Below are 21,194 nucleotides of genomic sequence, written 5' to 3' on the forward strand. Positions count from 1 at the left end.
ATTTATCTGGCCCGCCGGCTGCCGCTGCCTGTCCTTAGCAGCCGACTCGTCCCGAGCCCGCAGTGCACATAGGAATTTGTTCACAGGTTGTTTTTTTTTAAACTATAGTCCGGCCCTCCAATGGTCTGAGGGACAGTGAACTGGCCCCCTGTTTAAAAAGTCTGAGGACCCTGGTAAACTGTCTTCTTCTTTGGGACTCAGCCAAACAGAGCTGCCACCGCCCATCTCCCATAGCTCAAAAGTGACTTACCTAAAAATATAGAAGTTATTCCTTAAGTGATAAAATCAAAACTAAAAACAAATAAAAAATAAAACACCCATCGAAATAACTAAACTCTGGAAATATAGTTGCTTAAACATTTGTATTTTTATTGAATTTTTTTTAAATTTCTGTCCGGTTACGACAATTAAATAGGAAACCGCAATTACAATTCACAAACTGTGGCATGAAAAATAACACACATCCCATCACCCATCAGGAATGACACCAAGCCCTTTCCATGTTTTTCAGTCATAGGAGTCCATCACACACGTGTCAAGTACGGGCACTGTCCTTTTTTTCTTGGAAGGGGAAGAACATTAATCCTGGCAGCACGTTACAATTCCAGGAAGTGGTTCTGATACCGCGAGCTGCAGGGATAGAAACCATAACCAACGTGGAGGGTGTTTCTTTGGGGGGCCAGGGACTACTCGGCGGGAAGACTCCCCGTGTGCTTAGTGACCTGCCTGTCGCCTCAGCTGGCGGAGTCTTCCCAGGTGCTGACAGAGGAAAGGGCTTCCTGCACAGATGGTGACAGTTCCCGGAGAGCAGAGTGTTCTCTGCATCTTCACCCCTCCCCCACCCTGAGGCAAGGTCTCAAGCTTTTCTGGAGCTGCTTTCGGTCACATGACCCTCGATTGCATGGTCTTTTTACTTAAACACATGTGACCCCAAGATTTCTTCTTACTCTGCTTCTCTAGGGTTCGGATGACAGCACAAAACATCACTTGTTGAAAAATGGATATTAAGAACGTGGGCATTTATGTTCATAATAACAGCACACACTTTGCAGGGTATGTCACCCAAAGGGGCATTTTTTTTTTTTTTTTCATTTAATATGGTCCCCGGGAGAATTAGCTCAAAGTCACACACTTAAGAGTCTTTACAAAAGACGGGTCAAAATCCATCAATTTAACAGTTTAAGGACTGTCTCGTGCCAATTAAAAACTTTTACGATTCAATGGTCCATAAAGCAATTCAACATTAGCATTCAGTTGACACTTACACACGCACACACGCCCATGCACACACACGAGAACTGTGACAAAAGGCTCAACCAGACTAATTTTGTGACTGTTCTAAAGAGAGCAAAATCTCAATTTTTAGGTGTCATATTCAAGTATTTAAAAACGGAGAAACAGTCTGATTCCACGTGGTTTTCTGATCATAAGAAATCACCCTTGTTTAACTGGAGATTCTGGAATTGGTAAAGTTAACTCCTGGGGCACAAAATAGTCTACAAAAATTGATTTGTGATTTTTTTGTGATGCAGCCACTTGCTTGTTGAGACTTTGTGGACTATGGCATTCCAAGAGTTAATACTTTATGAAAGAATACGACCAGCTGACTCACTTTTCCTGCCTCACACTGGTGAGAACAGTCTTACACATTTTCGATCAACATGCAGAGGAGGCAGATGTCAGTGGTCCCTCACATCCCTCTGACTCTGACTAGAAGGTGTTACTACTGACGCAGATGCTGCTTGGCTCTATTTAGGAATCGAAGGGAAAGCAATTTGTTTGGTTTGCTTTTTTAAGTTTTGCTTCCTGGAGATTTTAAAACAAGTTCTACTAGTTCTTGGCAGAAGACCGACCAATGAGAGGCTCCGTATTTATAAATAACCAATGGGGGATTATGCTCTCCTATTAGGCCATTGACTCTCTGAAGGCCTGACAGCCAGATGTGGAGGCTTGCCAAGTGCTCTGCTCAATTTCACAGACTCTGTTCTAGAAAAAAGAGCACTCATTCTGAGAGTTCTCTGCGTGTTTCCGAACTGACTCTTGATTATCTTAAGCTATTGAAAGACTCAGGCCCTGCCAGTGTGGCTCAGTGGTTGAGCGTCAACCCATGAACCAGGAGGTCATGGGTCTATTCCCAAGCAGGGCACATGCCCGGGTTGTGGGCCTCATCCCTAGTAGGGGGCATGCAGGAGGCAGCAGATCAATGATTCTGTTGCATCATTCATGTTTCTCTCTCTCCCCCCTTCCTCTCTGAAATCAATAAAATAAATTTTTTAAAAAAATTTTTAAAGAAAGACTCAGGTTTCCAATGGACTCGCTAACGCTTCGGCCTCCTCTGCTAAAGAACGCTAATCCCAGACCTCCATCGGCGAATCACCCGTGACCACATATGGTCAGCGAGGAACACTGTGCTCGGCAGTAGTGACACGTGGCGGCTCACAGGCAGGACCTTTTGTCAGAAGAGGAGTCAGTGCCTGCGTGCACCTTGCAGACTATTGGCAATCTCTACGAACCAACCCTAACCCATGGCAGACAGGTATCCTTTTTTTTTTTTTTTTTTAATCTGCAAGGATTACAGAATAAAGAATGAACAGAAAGGTCTTATGCTAAAATAAGAAGTCAGCCCCATCTTGGCACAGTTCTCATGCGAATATTGCACCCAGTGTTAACTAACGCTAGAAGCTTCCAACTGTATAAATTTAAATGTATTTGCATATTATAAAAATAAAGATAAACATGTACATATTTTACACTAGATACGGAACAGCAATGAATGGTCAGGCGCGCCCTCGTTCACATTGAACAGAACTGAAATCTGAGTGCTCTAAATACTGCCACCTGCGCTGGAACTATGGCTTATATGTGCACAGAAAACAAAATCCCTGAGAAGCCATTCGACTTTTTTTTGTCTTTTCTTTTCTTCAAGTAGCGCTCTCCTTGGAGGATCACAGTTCTGAGGTTCAGGTTGTAAAACACTTGCTCCATATTCTCTCTCCCGACCTCCTCCCGCCCCTCCCCAGCCTGTCGGCAGGCCAGGCGTGCTCCCTCCTCTGAGAGCACCCTGAGCCATGCACTCAAGTTCATGACACACTGGGAGCGCGGAGGGTTACCAGGTACGAAACATGGTCCAGGTGAGTCTCTTCACGGAAATTCCACAGCCATAAAGGTCACTGGTTTCTGTGCTTTTCACCAACGTTCTTCCTACGGGGGTGGATGAGAAGAAAGCACAGAAATGACAAAAGGCAATGGTGTTCTCAACTATAAGCACAGGAAGCGAGACTCTAAATCTATTTTGCACAGATTTTCATTTCTATTTCTAGAGCACCTTATAGTTACCTAATAATGTTCCTACCAAGCAAAGTCCTTTCACGAGACACCTGTCGAACACTTCTATGAAATGAGGCTCAGACACAGAGACTAGAGACCAATTACATAGAAGCACTTACTCCACTGCAATCGCACAGTTCCCTGGATTTGTGATTAAGAACCCCGAACTCTGAACACATCACTGCCCCCTGACCAGGAACTCACACGGACACATGCTAAATAACCCTCCAGGAGTAGGGATATATACTAAAGAGTAAGAAGGATTTTACTTAAAGTGTTGTAAACAAGGCTGTTGAACTACACTCAGGAGTTGGGTGAATATAAAATGAAGAAACTGCTGTGTCTTCAGTTAAATGAAGTGACCTTCAATTCAGACAAAAGAGGAAAAAATGGCAAATGTCCCCATCCCTTATTTCAGCTTTCCTACAAAGGCAAGCTGTGATGTTTTAAGAACTGCTTTCGCAACGTTTAAAAAAACATACACATACATACAGGGGTTAGGACCCCCCTTCCCTTACCCTCCATCTCTCCTAAGACTACTTGATTTTAAGGAAACTGATAATTCAGTATCTACCTAAGACATCTCTCCAGCCCATACAAGAATCTGCTGAACATAATATTAATAATAATGTCACCAAAAATAGACACCTTCCATTTACTAACAACACACTACCCGCCGGGAATAGCACTGGTCACTGGAGAGCATTATTTCAGGAATCATCAGCTCAGCTCATCCTACCAGGTAAGCACCAGTTTCCCCTGCATTTTACCAAGAAGCAAACCAAGGCTCCAAGTGGTTAAATAACTTCCCTGAGGGTCCACACCAGAGAGCGGCAGAGCCAGGCCTTCAAAGGAGTTACCTGACCCCAACCCGTGCTGGACGGGTTAGAACATTCAGGGCCCGAGGACAGTCTACGCCGGTTTCTATGGCACTCAGCCACGAGGACCCTCTGAAGGCCTGTTAATACGGTCACTTCGCAGTCAAGAAAGATTTGAAGACCGCCTGAAATTCCAGTAATAATACATCTAACTGCAAAGAGGATGGTCTCGTGAAAACACACGTTTCAGCCAAGCAGGTAACATGGGCGCTGGACGACGTGGGCTGGTGCGAGACAAGTGCTACGTAAATGTTTTGTTCACAGAATCCAAGAACCTGTGGAAATGCCGACAGCTGTGTCTAGCTATCAGCTCCCCTGAGCCACACGTGAGATTGAAAAACACAAGAATCCGCCCTGGCTGGTTTGGCTCAGTGGATAGAGCGTTGGCCTGCGGACTGAAGGGTCCCAGGTTCGATTCTGGTCAAGGGCACATGCCTGGGTTGCGGGCTCGATCCCCAGTGGGGGACATGCAGGAGGCAGCCAATCAATGATTCTCTCTCATCATTGATGTTTCTATCTCTCTCTTCCTCTCCTTTCCTCTCTGAAATCAATAAAAATATTTTTTTAAAAAAAAAAAAGTGCCCTGGCTGATTTGGCTCAGCAGATAGAGCATCGGCCTGCGGACTCAAGGGTCCCAGGTTCGATTCTGGTCAAGGGCATGTACCTTGGTTGCGGGCACATCCCCAGTGGGGGGTGTGCAGGAGGCGGCTGATCAATGTTTCTCTCTCATTGATGTTTCTAACTCTCTATCCCTCTCCCTTCCTCTCTGTAAAAAATCAATAAAATATATTTTTTTAAAAAAGAAAAACACAATCCCTAATCAGGGGCACCTACAGGGAATACTCCAGTGAGAAAGGGAGTGAAGGTAAAAGCGGTGTGAACATTTCCCTACATGAATACCACTCTTCATGTTCGGGATCTTAGAGGAAAAAAATCCATCGAGTCACTGCTTCCCCATCTCCGTTAGCTTGTCCTCACCCATCAATCAAGACCCACTCAAGTTCCTAGAACTTCTCCCAGCTCTGGCTGGTGGTGTCTTGCCTACAGGACTTTGCTGATACACCCGTCAGCAGGTATCACATTTTAGTTGTAATTACTCACAAGACTGCCTGTTTGTAGCTCTGGTTCTCATTCTCCCCAAGGAGGCTATTAGATTCTCGAGGGCAGAGTCTAACTCAGTTATTTCTGCATCAACACCTGGCACAATGCCTAGCAGAGGTTAAACACTCAACAAAGATCTGCTGAATGAATGATTAATAAGATGTGATGAAAAAGTCACAGGTAAAAAATAGCCAAGCTACTGTGAGCTCATCAGAAGGGCTGATGGCTTCTCAGAGGTGACACATGGCCTTGGCCTTAGGAATAATGGGCCTTCACTGGGTGGGAGGGGAGGGGTGGCAGCCAGCTGAGGCCTGAGACCCAGCCAGGGATGCCGTATGGCTGACCCCTCCCACAGTAAGAGGGTATCACACATGTCTGATTGTGAGTCATGCCCAGGATTTGAACCTGAGACTATAATCACTAGGAAGCTATTTAAGGCTTTTTAACAGGGAGAGAAGTAACAGGGTCTCACACTTGAGTTGAGACTTAATCATAGAAATCTTGGCAAAGACAGGTGGATCTAGAGCAGTGGTTCTCAACCTTTTTAATGTCGCGACCCCTTAATACAGTCCTCATGTTGTGGTGACCCCCAACCATAAAATTATTTTCGTTGCTACTCATAACTGTAATTTTGCTACTGTTAATGAATCGTAATGTAAATATCTGTGTTTTCCGATGGTCTTAGGCTCTACAGCAGCGGTTCTCAACCTGTGGGTCCCGACCACAGGTTGAGAACCACTAGCAGGGTCGCCTAAGACCATCGGGTTGAGAACCATCGGAAAACACAGATATTTACATTACGATTCATTAACAATAGCAAAATTACAGTTATGAAGTAGCAGTGAAAATAATTTTATGGTTGGGGGTCACCACAACATGAGGAACTGTATTAAAGGGTCGTGGCATTAAAAAGGTTGAGAACCACTGATCTAGAGAATAGCGTGGGTCAAAGAGAAAGTTACACGGCGGGATTCACTCCTGTTGAGACACGCGGATATGACCGTAGAAGGTCTGCACCTGGAGAAGAGGGACAGCGCTGAGGCTGACAGATTCCTTGCCTCACAGATGGGTGCAAAGCACAGGCTGATGAAGGGCTCTGGGGGAGAAAGACAGTAATTCATACCCATGAAGCCTACATCCAAAGAGGTTGCCAGGTGGGAAGTTGGAAACAGAGGCCTGAAGAAGAAGGGGGAGACCAACTTGGGGGTCTCAGACCCAGCATCCTTTCGGGTTACTGAACACGCATTCCTGGGATATGTGTTACTGAAGGTATTGAAGGCCCAAAACTGAAGCCACACCATGACGTAATAACCATGCCTTTGACTTCCTGTATTCTGATGTTTTGACATCGGGATCCTGCTGCCCCTGGAGGGGCTGCCCTCCCAATGTGAGCCAGTTGCCAGAGATGGTAAACAACTCAAATGTGAGTGTACTTCTCAAATGCAAACCAGAACCCACAACCTCCTCATGCTCTGGGCCACCATCCACCTGCCCCAAACACTGCAAGGGCCCCAGACAACCAGGGACAGTATATGCCCCAGAGCCCCCTGAACTATCCAAACTGGCCAGGGCTAAGCCTGTCCCTCTGCCTTCCCACAGAAACCACAATACAGGCCCTTGCCCAGTTCCTCCCTCTCTCTCTGCCTTGTGACCGACCCGGTGATTCCCCATGTAGCTCCCCGCCCCGACCCCCCACGGCATGTCTGTCCTCTAAGGAAATGTGAGTAATCAACTATCTTTTCAATGGCAGCCGTTTCCTGATCTGTTGGCCTTACTGTATCCCTAATGTCCTATTAATACACTACTAGTATATTTTGAAACAAATGTGGAAGGAAGAGCTTGCTGTGAAAACAGCACTGACTGGGAGTCACGATGCGGATTTCAGCCCAGCGGTGCACTCAGTAACTGTGTTGTGGGCTCAGTGCTCCGGCCCTATGGAACTTACAGGGCTGTTGGGAGGAGCGAAGGAGTTGGGGTCCCCTCTGAGGATTATCCAGTCACAGTAGGCATGTGTGACTACAACACGAAAGAAATGCTACCGCTCATCTCTTTAGCTCCTGAAGCCTGGGCTGGGTATTGATGCTCACTGGTAACTGCAGGCGGCCTTACCAACAGATCCTCGTGCATTCTACCTGGGCCCCTTCATGGGCAAGGAAGGGAAGGGAAGCCAACACCCTCACCTCCCTATCCCGCACTCAGGTGTACCTTCCTTGAGCAGGCACCTCCATTAATAAGCTAAACGCTGCTAGTAAGTCAGAGGGTAGATTTTACTCAAGTATCTCTATGTGTATTTTGAAATTTTTTCATTATTACCTGTATGTGCCAGCCCCAGTGCACACCACTAATAATTCTGAGTAGAAATAAGAGCAACTGAATTTACTGAGCATTGTTTACTCAGTGCAAGGAACAATGCTAAATGCTTTCCCTGTGATAGTCTCTCTTGATGCTCCCAGTAACCCAGGAGATCAGCGCTTCCGTAATCTGCGTCTGACAGATGCTACCTCACAGCTGCACAAGTCAAGTCGGGAAGATTCCAACTCAGGAAGTTAATTCCAGAACCCATCAAAGTGCCCTGAGAAAATAAATACAAACACTGCTCTTAGAAAGCTATCGGGCCAAAACCGGTGTGGCTCAGTGGATAGAGTGTTGGCCTGAGGACTGAAGGGTCCCGGGTTCGATTCCGGTCAAGGGCATGTACCTTGGTTGCGGGCACATCCCCAGTGGGAGGTGTGCAGGAGGCAGCTGATCGATGTTTCTCTCATCATCGATGTTTCTAGCTCTCTATCCCTCTCCCTTCCTCTCTGTAAAGTATCAATTAAAAAAATATTTTTTTTTTTTTTTTAAAAAGAAAGCTATCGGCTGTGCTGATCAACTGAGCTTTTCCTGATGTTATCATCTTGCCTAATACTGGAGAGATTTTTTTAGAAGACTTCTTTTTTTCCAATAAGGATCTGATGACTGATATATGTGGTATTACAGTGAATTGGGTGAAAGAATCAAGCACTTTCCTTATCCTTAATTCCCAGATGGGTCTTGATTCTGGATAAGTAAAAGATCTGTCATCTGTCCTGCTCTATACAATCTTTTCATCCCAAACCCAACCCCCGCTTTTCCCCTAAACTCTCTGAGTCGGTCATTCAGAAACCCTCTCTGCTTCCCAGAGACTTACCCTTAAACACTGGTGCTCCTAAAGTCAGAGTGGGCACAGTAAAAATGGTGGCATAGGGGAAAGAAGCACTATCTTTTCCATTTAATTTTCCAAGAAAGTATGGAGATACCTAAGCAGAGAGGGAACAAATGCCAGTATCAATGTAGCTGACGGGAGACTACGTCATCAAAGAAACACGACTGCTCCTCACCTGTGAAAGCTGCAAGGCAAGGAGCTGCCTCACCTTTGGCAAAGAACAGGACTCATCAATGCAAATCAACCTGCTCCACAGCCCGGGCAAACTCGGCGCGCAGCCTTCCCCGCCCTCCGCATTCAAACATTCTGTGATCAGTGAAAAACTCGGCGTGCAGCCTTCCCCGCCCTCCGCATTTAAACATTCTGTGATCAGTGAAAAAGTCTCCGCTGTGATAAAGCCAAGTCTGTCTCATTCCCTTGTTTACGAGGATTTTTTTAATCAAGTTCATATTAACAAATCTGAGTGCGATTAAACATACTTTGCCTGTTTATTTGGTGAGATACAGACCACAGGGTCTTCATCCTACTTTTTATAAAAGGCTATTTCAAGTGGTCTTAAATATCCTTATGTCATAACAATATAACTGCCAACATTCCTAGGCAAAGTAATCACTCTATTTTTGAGAATACTTACAACAGTGCATAACTGGAATTTTCCTGGGATCTTGCTTGAATGGAACACGACAGTATATACGCAACAGCCCATGTTTAAAAGGCAGTTTTGAAATGCGGTACCTCAACCTTGCCTCCTATTATTAGTAGTACTTTCTGGAAAAGAAGGAAGCTCAGCCCATCCATTTTCAAACCGGCCCATTTTTTTCTCACTCTGTAACACACGACCTGCCAAAACCAGAATGAAGGTCCTTTTTCAGTGCTACCACCCCACAAATGACAGAGCCCAGACAGACAAGTACCAACGCAAGAGAGATGGCCACTGTCGGGAAATAAAAATGATAGATGCCCATTTCCTGGTACATTCAAGGATCAGTCCATTAACAAACCACAGGGAAGAATGTGGGCTGCACTCCAGTACGGAAGGTAAAGCATTTTCTTATGCTAACCTGTTGAATTCCACCTTTTACATGAAAATCAGGCGATACACTGGGGTTTCTGGCTGGGGTGGGGGTGGGGGTTGTCCTACATTTCTTTGGAAATGAGAAAGAGAAATATTCTACAGGGAACCTAAAAATGAAAGGCACCGGCTGCTCTTTGCTCAAAGTTTGCACCTTCCCTTCAGAATTGGAATTTTAAGAGGCTCAACGTGCATAGCAACAGGATGGAGACGGGAATTCACAAATAAACACTTTTTCAATAAAATTTAACAATTACCCATCTACTTTCTCCTTTCTTTTCTGACTGAAAGTATATTTTTGTCCCTTATGATTCCTAACATCCAAGGCTCAGCATCCCTTTAAAGCCTGGGGGTCGGCTGGCTGCCATTCAGGAGCCTGAAGGGTAAACGTATGAGGGGATAGGAGTGTTCCTTCACTAGGTGCTGGCCACCCTTTCACAATGTGCACATGTTCAATCACCAGGATGCATACTCTAAATACCTTACAACTTTATGTGTCAATCACACCTCAATAAAGCTAAAAAGACAAAGATCAGTGTCTGCCAAGGGTTAAGGGGGCGGGGCACAGAGAAGTTTTAGGGCAAAAAAATCTTGTGTACGATACTGTAACATGTATGATATATGTCATTATACACTTGTCCAAACCCACAGAATGCACAACACCGAGTGAACTCCAATATAAACTGTGGACTTGATGATTACGTGTCAACGAAGGTTCATCAACAGTAACAAATGCGCCCTCTGTGGGGGTGAGGGTGGTGGGGAGGCTGTGCATGTGTAGAGGCAAAGGGCATATGGGATCTCTCTGTACCTTCTGCTCAGTTTTGTTATGAACCTAAATGGCTCTAAAAAATAAAATCTATGTTTGAAATTGCTACCTATACTAAAAAAAAGACAAAAACAACTTCTGAAGGAGGCTGATCTCCCTCCAAGAAGCTCTAATTCCCCTCTTTGTCCAGTAAACTGGTGTGTGTGTTGGGGTCGGGGAGGCGGGGGGACAGTCAGCTCACTGCCTTTAGACTGAATGGGACCAGGGATAACGTGTTTGTAAGAATTTTGTTAAAACTGCAAATCTGTTTAATACCATCACAACAGGCAGCAAAGCCATTCCTAAAAGTGCGACTGAAATGTGTACTGACTGCAGGGAGCTAGGTGTTATATCAAACACAAGTGATCACAAATGGGCCGGAAGTTTCTCTTTGGAGTGTTGAAAATGTTCTAAAATTAGACTATGTGGTCAGTTGCAAATATCTTCATAATCTCTGAAGGGGCCAGTTTTACGGTATGAAAGTCTACCTCAATGGAGCTTTAAGAAATGTACCCTTAAGAAGGTCAGAATTTTTTAGAGCAACCCAGCCAACTTGCTGCTGGATAAATTTTCATCTCATCTCAAATGCAAATCTTTGAAAAATCAGCTCCAAAGGGCAAAGTATGGAAATGACTTGTATCTCTAGCTGATAATCACCTCCTCGGTGTCCCCCTGGAGGCGTCTCCCTGGAGGCCGAGGTGCAGAAACAGAGGCACTTCATTCCCTTCAGGACAGGTAACCTCTCCCCAGGGCAATGTCTGTCCAGACCTCAGCCACCAACCACTGAGATGAGCCAGGAGAGTAAATCAGTCCCTATTCTTTGTTCTCTGTCTCTCCCGACTCAGGAATGAAACACCTAGAACGTTTGTAAATGAGCAACAGAAAAGCTGAGAATTCATAAGGAATATCCGATAACAGTCCTCAGTGGATTTTCTTCATAAAGCTCACTGAGCACCACCACTGTACACATATATGGTCAAAGGCAGACAGCTGCGTGACCAGTCTCTGACTTGGCCAATAAAGGGGAGGAGTAAACTGGTCAAAGAAGAGCTTGGAATGTCCTTTTAAAAACCACCTACAGTCTAGACCAGTGACCCGAGAGCAGGGTGATTACTCTGGTCTGCCTGGGACAGCTCTGGTCGACGCCTGGCATCCTGGTATAATAATTAGGAATAGCCCTCCTGCCACTCTCAATCCTTCCCTGATTTGAACAATAAATTACGTTCAGCTCTAAAGGTGAATTGGAGGTGGAATGGGTGTGCTCGTCCAGGCAGCATGGCTCCGTTCTGCCCTTAGAGCCATCCATCCACCGGCATTGTATGGGATGACAGAAGTCAAAGATCATTCTACGCAGGGGTCCTCAAACTTTTTAAACAGGGGGCCAGTTCACTGTCCCTCAGACCGTTGGAGGGCTGGACTATAGTTAAAAAAAAAAACTATGAACAAATTCCTATGCGCACTGCGGGCCCGGGATGAGTCGGCTGCTAAGCAGGACAGGCAGCGGCACCCGGAGGGCCGGATAAATGTCCTGGACGGGCCGTAGTTTGAGGACCCCTGCGTGACCTGCTGCTTAAGTTAACTTGGCTGGAGCTGCAAGGCCAGTGCAAGAGGCGCCCCACCCCGCCCCCGCATCTCCCCGTTTCTCCTGCCCGTTTGGGCCCCAAGTCTAACTCTCAGGCTCAGCCCACAGCTGTGTGGATGTAATGGCCATCTCCTGTGACAGCTTTCCTCACTGTCTCCTAAATCTCCGGCTTCCAATATATTGTCATCTACTTGTAAATTAGACCTCCCACTGGGCCTGGCCTGGATGTGTTTTGTTTTCACAGATTTCCTTCATTTAGAATAGAGACCTACACTCCAAACCTGCCATCCACTGTATAAGGCCTTAAAAAAAATCCATTTCAAAATAAAACCATTCACAGAGCGAGGCCAACAGCCGTTCAGTCCTCAAGGCATTCCCTCCAGCATCTAGATGTCTGAGGCGAGGCAGCTCTGATTACTCGGGACTTTAAAGACCTGTTCACTTAGGTATAATAAACTGTGTGAGAGATGGGGCTGATAGCATTTTTTCAGGTTGGTGTGAGTGTCTTTCTGTGGCAGTACAACAAGAAGCCCCTGGGAAAACACCGATAAAGCTGGCTCCAGGCCACTGTGGTTTCTCCTGCAAATGGATATGTAAGTCCTAGCTCTCTCCTGACTATTAAAATGCCACGTGGCTGGGGCAACACAATAGGTTAACACCTCTCCTGGCTCAGGGAAGTCTATACCAATGCAAAGTGTATTAAACAATGGTTTCTCCCCCTCCCACACCCTGCTGTTTCTGTACTGTCCCCTTGTCCTTACCCCACTGTGTCTGAAAGAACGGGACCAATTCAAAGACCAGGAAAATTTCTGTAGTTTGATGGGTTCAGGACTGGAGATTTTCTGGTTAATATGAAGTTACTGTGTAATTCTACTTAATATTGAAGAAGCACTTCAAGGTCTGACAATGTCTTAGGGGCATATTAGCGAGGCATTACACTCTCTCTATTCGTATTAGCTAAAACAGCATTCTGAATATAATGCTTTAGATACACGTTTCTTTGAGTGTTCCTATTTCCCAGGAAAGGGGGGTTGGAGATGTTCTAATGAGCCAAATGAGCATGTCATTGAAGGCCCCTCCCTCCGTAGAGAGCCCCCACAAAGGCAGGAGAGCCAACACCTCAGGGACACAACTCTCCCAACACAGCCTGATAGCAAGCTTCTCCAGAGGAGATGACCACCCTCAAATTTGAACTTCCCAACCTCCCTGTAAAAAGCTTATATATGGAAAAAAAAAATCTATGTGGTCAACTAGGAGGAAAAATGCAGGTTTCCGGCATGAATACTTTGCTGAAATGACAGCACCCAAGATACCAGATCTGCTCCAAGGAGACAAGTTTTGTGATAAGAATGCATTTCATCTTAGTTGAAAAGTGGTTTCACTGTTTAGTTCTTAATACTACCAAAAAAAAAAAAAAAAAGAAAAAAGGATGAGTTTTATCCATAACACTAAGCTAACATTGTATCCAAAAGTTAATTCAGCCCTAGCCGGGTTGGCTCAGTGGATAGAGAGTCGGCCTGCGGACCAAAGGGTTCGATTCTGATCAGGGGCACGTACCTCAGTTTGGTTGCAGGTTCCTCCCTGACCCGGGCCCTGGTCAGGAGGCAACCAATGGATGTGTTTCTCTCACATCGATATTTCTCTCTGTCTTTCCCTCTCTCCCCCACTCTCTCTAAAAATCAGTGGAGTGCATTCTCTGTCTTTAAGTCCCTTTGGGGGAAGATGAGAACAGACAACACAGCCTCTGAGTACCAAGGACTGATACAGAACCAAAGGCCCAGAGGAAAAGTAACCTACTATGGCTTTTCCACAGCTCTGCTTATTTAATGGGCCCTCACTGTTCCTTGAAGCGAGGGCCCACTTACTTCTGCAATGACAGAATTAAGACTACCCATGAAAACAATGCTTTTTTTTTTATTGCATTTAGCTGCAAAAATGAATTATACACTTTTGACAAGTGAACTGTATGGCATATAAATGAAATCTCAATAAAGCTGTTAAAAATGCTCTGCCTTTTTTCTTTTTTCAGCAAAAGTTAAAAAAAAAATCACAAATAAGAAAAAAAATAAAAGCTCCTAGTTTGCTACATAAGCCACAGTGTTGATGTCACCTAGATAACTTGGTCTGTTCTGGGGGGTGGGGAGGACACTTTATAAGGTCTGTTGAGATATACTTGAACTTGGCTTTTTGTCATCACAACTACTGAGGCAGGATCAGGAGTGAGGGGCAGGGGCTACCACGTTCAGAACTCACTTGGAACAGGGGCTGATCACAGTCGGTGTAGGTGGGTAAACCAAGGCAACATTCACTCGCTCACTGCCGTTCTTGGGGCAAATGATCTCCGCCACTCCTTCAGGTCTGGGCTGACTCAGCAGCTCCCCTGCAGGAGGAGAGAGAAAAACGCATGAATGAGAATTGCCTTAACAATGGGACCATCTGACAGAGGAACAGAGCTGGGGACGAAGGAAGCAAGGAGAGGGCAGGTAGTGGGGAAGCGCAGGGTCCACAGCCGATGGGCCCCCGAAACAAATATGCGAGGAGAACAGCAGCCTTGGCTCTGCGCCCACCTGCACTGCCGAAATTCTCATCTGCATCACCACGTAGAACGTGCTGAGGGTTGTGGCAGGAAGGCCATCGCTCCAGACAAAGACAGCATCTGCCACTAGTCTCCTCACCTTCCTTTTCACAGACTGACTCCAGGCATCTTTATCTACACGTCAGGCAACTGAGCCAGGCTCCCCAGAGCCCAGAGAAGCGGGCCCTGCCAAGGAGCTGTACACCATGAGGACGGGGCAGATGGGATGCGGGCAGAGGGAGCAGCCTTTCAACAAAGCCCCACACAAATGACCTGGAAATGCAGCCACCAAAGGCGTTATCAAGGTGAACAGCCCAGCCTCGCACTGGCATGAGGATTTCCTGGGTAGGTCTGTGTGCGGATTTGAAAAGACCAACACAATACTATCTTATTAGGAATGGGGTCTAGGAAACACAGATAATTAACATAATGGATTCCCACAATACCCAAAGGAAACCTGTGTCCCCAGCACGCCCTGGATACAATTTCTCTCCAACGGGATCATTAAATCCCTAAGAGCAGGATGAAGGCCGCTCCTTAGACTCTCCCCCCCACCCGCCCTCCCCACCCCCCATCCAGCAGCACTTTCTCTGTTGCCATGGCCAGCACAGTGCTCTCACTCAGTACAACCGTACACTCCAAAAGGCATGGTGACAGTATTCTTAGGATTTAAGAAATGTGCCGAATTGCTAAATTAAGAAAATAACAGAAACAGCTTTTTCATCCCCCAAAAACCTATCTTAATCACGAGTGCAAAGCGTGGTTCATAACATGAGCTATCTACTAAAATAGAAGCTCATCGTCTCAAATGTCTTTAACACAAATTTGATTTTAAAGCAAAGTACAGCCACTCCCTGAATATTTAAATAGAGAGGCCGTGTTGTGTGTGAGAAGCTGCAGAAGATGCAGGAGATACAGGCGTCTAAGGCAGGGTCTCCCGCGTGGAGGGTCTCAGCATCCGACAAAGTCAGCTTAGCAAAAGGACAGTCCTGCACGATGGGTGCAAGCAGCCCAAGTGCCCTCAGTGGATCCAAAGCTGCGGCACATTGACACAATGGAACACTGCTATCGGCTGTAACAAAAGAAGGGGATCTCACCCTTTGTGACAACATGGATGGACCTGGAGCGCATTATGCTCAGTGAAATAGGCCAGTCAGAGAAAGACAGGTACCCTACGATTTCACATAGGTGGAATCTGATGAACAAAATAAACTAACGAAATAGAAACAGACTCATAGATAGAGAACAGACTGACAGCTGTCAGAGGGGAGGGGGGTTGTGGGGCTGGGTGAAAAAGGTGAAGGGATTGAGGAAAAAAGCATAAACACTCATAGACACAGACAAAAGCAGGGTGGTTACCAGAGGGGAAGGGGGTTGGGGGGAGGTGGAAGGGAGCTAGGAGGAGGTAGAAGAGGGTATAGGGAGGGGAAATGGTGACTGAAGGAGACTTGACGTGGGTTGGTGAATACACAATACAACATACAGATGACGTATTATAGAGCTGTGCACCTGAAACCTATATAATTTTATTAACCAATGTTACCCCAATAAATTCAGTAAAAAAGTAGGCCTTGCTTTCTGACAAAAAATTATACAATGAGCCGAAACCGGTTTGCTCAGTGGATAGAGCGTCAGCCTGCAGACTGAAAGGTCCCAGGTTCGATTCCAGGCAAGGGCATGTACCTTGGTTGAGGGCACGTCCCCAGTAGGCGGTGTGCAGGAGGCAGCTGATCAATGTTTCTCTCTCATTGATGTTTCTAACTCTCTATCCCTCTCCCTTCCTCTCTGTAAAAAATCAATAAAATGTATTAAAAAAATTATACAATGATTACTCATAGCAACACTATTCACAACAGTGAAAACTTGATAACCCTCTCAAATGTCCAACAACGGGGACATGATAAACTATGACCTATTAATCAGATAGAATTGTCTGTGGTCACTAAAAACTGAGACTGACATTTCAATGTGGAAATGTAAACTTGAAAGTACATTCTAATTAGAAACATAAATTGACAAAGCACACACATGAACTTAGAGCGAAATGGGTCATTCAAGATTAAGAGGCCCTGGGGTTACTTGCTTGTTTATTTTTACGTGTGAGCCAATAAGAAGAAGAGAACAGAGTCTGCCTCACACTGGAGAGGCCAGTGTTAAGGGCCAACGCTTTCTCCTCTGCGGGAAATTGTCTAGTCATGTGCAACCTACAATGAATGCAATCAGTCTTCCTGGAGATGCAGACATTTGGCCTGATAAACAGACCCCTACATTAGCTGAAGCTGTGTTAGGCCACTAACCTGTCTCCTTGTGCCCATTAAAGTTATGAAAAACTATTCTTAATTGCTCTCGCTCAAGATTTCTGGCATTAAAATGTGAGCAAACGCGTATCAACTGTGTTGCCCCCTGTGAAAGAGCAGAACACCACGTTTTATTATGGTTTTTCAAAGTAAAATCAACAGAAGGTCAGTAAAATGAGCTCAGCTTTTTCTGTCCCTCATCAAAACTCTCAAATATTAGGCACATGATGAAAATACTAAAAATGTGTCATACTGACAACCCAAACCACAATATTAAAAGCCCCAAACCTTGCTTTTTAGTGCAAATAAAACCTACTTCGTGATCCAGGATAATGATGTAGGTTATGAACATCCCTCCAAACAGCAAAAGGAGTCTTGAAATTAAACAAGTATAGAGGTTCTAGTAAATAAGGCATAATCTAGATGTCTTCAAGTCCTCTTTCAGCTCCAATACTGTAGAATTCATACCCTCCAGCCCCAAGGCCCACTCCTGTCTTTTAATTAATTTAATTAAGTGAGACTCTGGATGTAGCTATAATGAGATACACAGATGCATGTTTCCCACGTCTCCACGGGGCAAAGGCAGTATCCGCTGCAACCAGTGAGCAGGCAGGTTCCCCACTTGGAGAGCCCAGCATCATCGGGGGCCTCAAGCACTGGAGAACCCCTTGGTCCCTATTATGTGGAACAGGAAAGCCAGAGATAAAAGGACACCTTTATTTTGTCTTAAGACAAAATAAAGCCCAGAAAGCATATACAAGGGAGGAGTAAATACGGAACGTTAACACGTTCGATTTAAAACCGTGCCACTGCATCTGTTGGTTCCGACGTAGCCAACCACCTACAGAGGTGGCTGCCCAATGCGCTCCAAGGCAGGTCCCAGTGCCCGCACCTCATCGCACCACCACGGTGCCTCCCTCAGGACCACGGCTAAATAAATCAAATAAATAGGCCAGGTTGTACTTTGGCGTAGTCTTGGTTTAAAAAAAAGTATTCCATTGTGTGAAGTGACTTTGGTCTCAGCCCTTGATGATGAACGATAACTTTTTTTGGAAGAGAAAGTGACGGCAGGAAGGAGCAGAGCAAGTCTGTGTAAAGAGCAGAAGCAGGTCTGGGCCTTTGTCGCCGAGCCCAGGGCTGTGCCCATCTCTGACAGTCAGAAGTAAAAACTATGCATAATTTGTAAAATTTTTTTAAAAATTAAAATCCAAAAAGATGCAGGTCATGAAATGCCATGTAAAGGTATTTTCTATCATCCTTAAACTAAGGTGAAGTTTAAAAGAAAATTTTAAATGCAAATGAATTAAGGTAATATAACTTTGGAAGCGTTTTAAGAAATTTTACCATAACCTTTAAGTAAACAGCAGATATCAATAACTTGGAGCCAGAAAGTACTCCACTGGTGAAAGACATCCTGGTATAAATTAAAGGAGAAATGAAAGAAGAAAATCCTATGTCCCAGGCCTGGCTCTGCCACTGGATTCACTCATTCATGCAACAGCTGCAAAGCAGCCCCTGACGCGGTGAGGCAGGCACCACTGCAGAATGAGAGCAGAGCGGGGAATAAGCACACAACGATCCCTGGTTTCATGGAGCTGATAGTCTACAAAGAACACTAGTAAAAAACAAACTGCATAACTGGTAAAAAGCTTGTTATCCAGCCTGGCCGGCATGGCTCAGCGGCTGAGCGCCAACCTATGAACTAGGAGGTCCTGGTTCGATTCCCAGTCAGGGCACATGACCAGGTTGCAGGATTAATCCCCAGTGTGAGGCGTGCAGGAGGCAGCCGATCAATGATTCTCTCTCATTACTGATGTTTCTCTCTCTCTCTCTCTCTCTCTCTCTCTCTCTCTCTCTCTCTCTCTCTACCTATCCCTTCCTCTCTGAAATCAATCAATATATATATATATATATTTAAAACAAAAAAAAATTGTTACCCAGGTAATTAAAACAGGCTAATGAATTGGAGCGTGACTGGGTGTCTGCTTCCCCTGGCACGTCCAGGACAGCATGCCTCTCTGAGGAGGTACCATCAAGCTAAAATCTAAACAGTAAGGAGACATGAGCTACAGGAAGAACATTCCAGGCAGCGGGAATCTCTAATGTAAAGACCTGAAACAGGATGATGTGTGGATGCCCAGAGAAGAGCCTTGGTGGTGATATCATGGGTGAAGGAGAAAGCGGACAAGGGGAGGAAGCGAGGCAGTGAGGGCCAGACCATGGGGGCTTGGTTTTCATTCTAAGTGGTAGGGAGCCACGTGCAAGATTTTAAACGGAGTAACGACATCCGATCTGTTTTAAGAAGGTCACTCTGATGAGGGCAGGGACACTATTAAGAGGCTCATATTCCTGCCCAGAGAAGAGATGGTGGAGGCCTGGTTTGGAGAGGTGCTGGTGGAGATGGGGACACTGGGGTGTGTTTTGTAGACAGTCAACAGGACTTGCCAATGAATTGGATGTGCAGGTCAGAGGCAGAGAAGAACCAAGGATAATTCCAAATCTTTGGTTTGAGAAACTGGCAGATGGTGGTGGTACTATTTTCAAGACTAAGAGAAAAAGGTGGCTTGTAGGAAGGGGAGAAATGAAGAGTTTTGTTCGGGCCAAGTTAGATTTGACTGTTAGACAAACATGGGACTAGGTATTAAGTGTATAATTACATAAACAATTCTGATTTGCAGGAAAAGGTTAAGGCTGGAGGGAGGGATTTGGGAGTGATTGGCCAATAGATGATATTTAAAGGCATAAAAGTAGATGACATCACCGAGAAAAGTGAGAAGATAAAGAGGAGAAAGGAACCACAGACAAACTCCTGGGGGGCTGAAAACTTAGAGGCTGGGCAGAAGAAAAGAGAGCAGCCAGGAGCTGCCAGAAGGCAGAAGGAAAACCAGAATGTGGCCTCACAAAAGAAAACAATCTCCTCAACAAAAGGAACTGATTGGGCCAAATTCTGCTGAGGACAAGCCAAATAACAACAGAAAAGGGACCCAGGGTCCGGAGATCCCTGGGGGCTTTCAGCAGAAAGGTGGGGTGGAGGTGTGCATGAAGAGGGTTTGTCGAAGTAGGTTTGGGAAGTGAAGTGGAGACCACAACCAGAAGTGGTCAATTATGTTGTACACATCACGTATAATCTATGAGCTGGACAAACCACATCTGAAAAAAAAACACTAGAAAAATGGACTCATTCCTCCTGGTTTCCTCCGAGGCTCCGTGTCTGAACTACCAAAAGGAATAAAGATCCCAGGGCTTAGGAGACCAAGAAGAGAAAGGAGCCCTGGAGGGGAAGGCACTGGATTGCTATTTGGAAAAGATAAACAAGGACGTCTGCTCCTGTTCTGGATGGCTTCCGTGAGAAGGAAGCCATCGGCGTGGTACACGTCTCCGTTCTTAAAAATGATGACCATGAAATAACAACTATGTGCTGTTTAAAATAGATTTTTATCAAAAATGTAAAAGCAGACTAAAACGCCTTAATCACACTAATCAACTTAACGTATTGGAAATTACTGGTCCTTGAGAAATAACCAGATATAGTCGAATCTGCAGTCAGACAGCCTTACTTCCCAGCCCGACTAAGACTGATGGCTGCATGGATCAGCCAGGATCTAGTCACGTGTCCACAGAGTGGGGCTTAATATAAACAATCAGAGACTTTTTACAGGGAATTTATTATCAAGAGGAAAGAGACTTCTAAAGACCACCTTGAGACTGAGGGAGATTATCTAAGGAAGAAAACCTTGGTTGGATGTGGGGAGAGCCCTCCCCAGACCTGGTTGTATAGGGTATGGCAGTGGTCGGCAAACTCATTAGTCAACAGAGCAGCAAACTGCGGCTCGCGAGCCACCCGCAGTATGCTGACCACTGGGGTATGGCACAGCCTCCTAGATAGTGGAGAGGTGGGCTGTGTTGCCTCGGGTCAGACTTGCTCACAGTCAGCTGAACAAAGCTAGCAGGGATCTGTCCTCTGAGTGCCAACCAAATTCCCGGGGAAGCTGGATAGGGTACCCGTAGATTCAGTAGGAATCTTCTTACTGGGCCACTGGGAAGTCAGCTGGGTGGCCAGAAATATTGTCCAGCACTTGGTCACATATACTCTTAGGGAGTTCTGGGATTCAGAGAGGTCTCCCAAACCATAGGGATGTGGCATTCTTCTCCCAGTGAGTTCTAGGCAACTGGACGAGGTCCAGCCATTGGTTGAATTCTCAAGTCCAGTTTTGATTCTGAATGCTGGGACTTCTTTTTAAAAAAACACTCAGAAATGCACCTCTATGCCTTGAACTTTGAGGACAATTTTGTATTATCTTATCAGTAAGAGAGTACAATCTATAAGGCAAACAGAAGCAGGCTAGTGGGGTTCTTAAAGATGCTCTTGA

The 21,194-nt window shown here is 45.5% G+C and overlaps 1 protein-coding gene across 2 annotated transcripts in view; it reads right to left on the minus strand.

Moving 5' to 3' along the window:
* Positions 1–343: 343 nt before the first annotated feature.
* The window catches only part of MFHAS1 (multifunctional ROCO family signaling regulator 1), a 72,944-nt gene continuing 52,093 nt past the window's right edge, over positions 344–21,194 (minus strand). The window contains exons 2-4 of one of the 2 annotated variants that reach the window (XR_013960278.1): positions 14,206–14,332; positions 8,476–8,584; positions 344–3,201 (exon numbers count right to left, since the gene is read on the minus strand). Coding sequence is in view for 1 of the 2 variants with exons in the window: in XM_080662501.1 (XP_080518627.1) it covers positions 3,168–3,201; positions 14,206–14,332 (161 nt within the window). In the remaining variant the exon portion in view is untranslated. The remainder of the gene's footprint in view (positions 3,202–8,475; positions 8,585–14,205; positions 14,333–21,194) is intronic. The other variant, XM_080662501.1, reaches the window with a different exon arrangement.

The sequence above is a fragment of the Plecotus auritus genome (assembly GCF_963455305.1).
Source record: "Plecotus auritus genome assembly, chromosome: 3".
Taxonomy (NCBI): Eukaryota; Metazoa; Chordata; class Mammalia; order Chiroptera; family Vespertilionidae; genus Plecotus; species Plecotus auritus.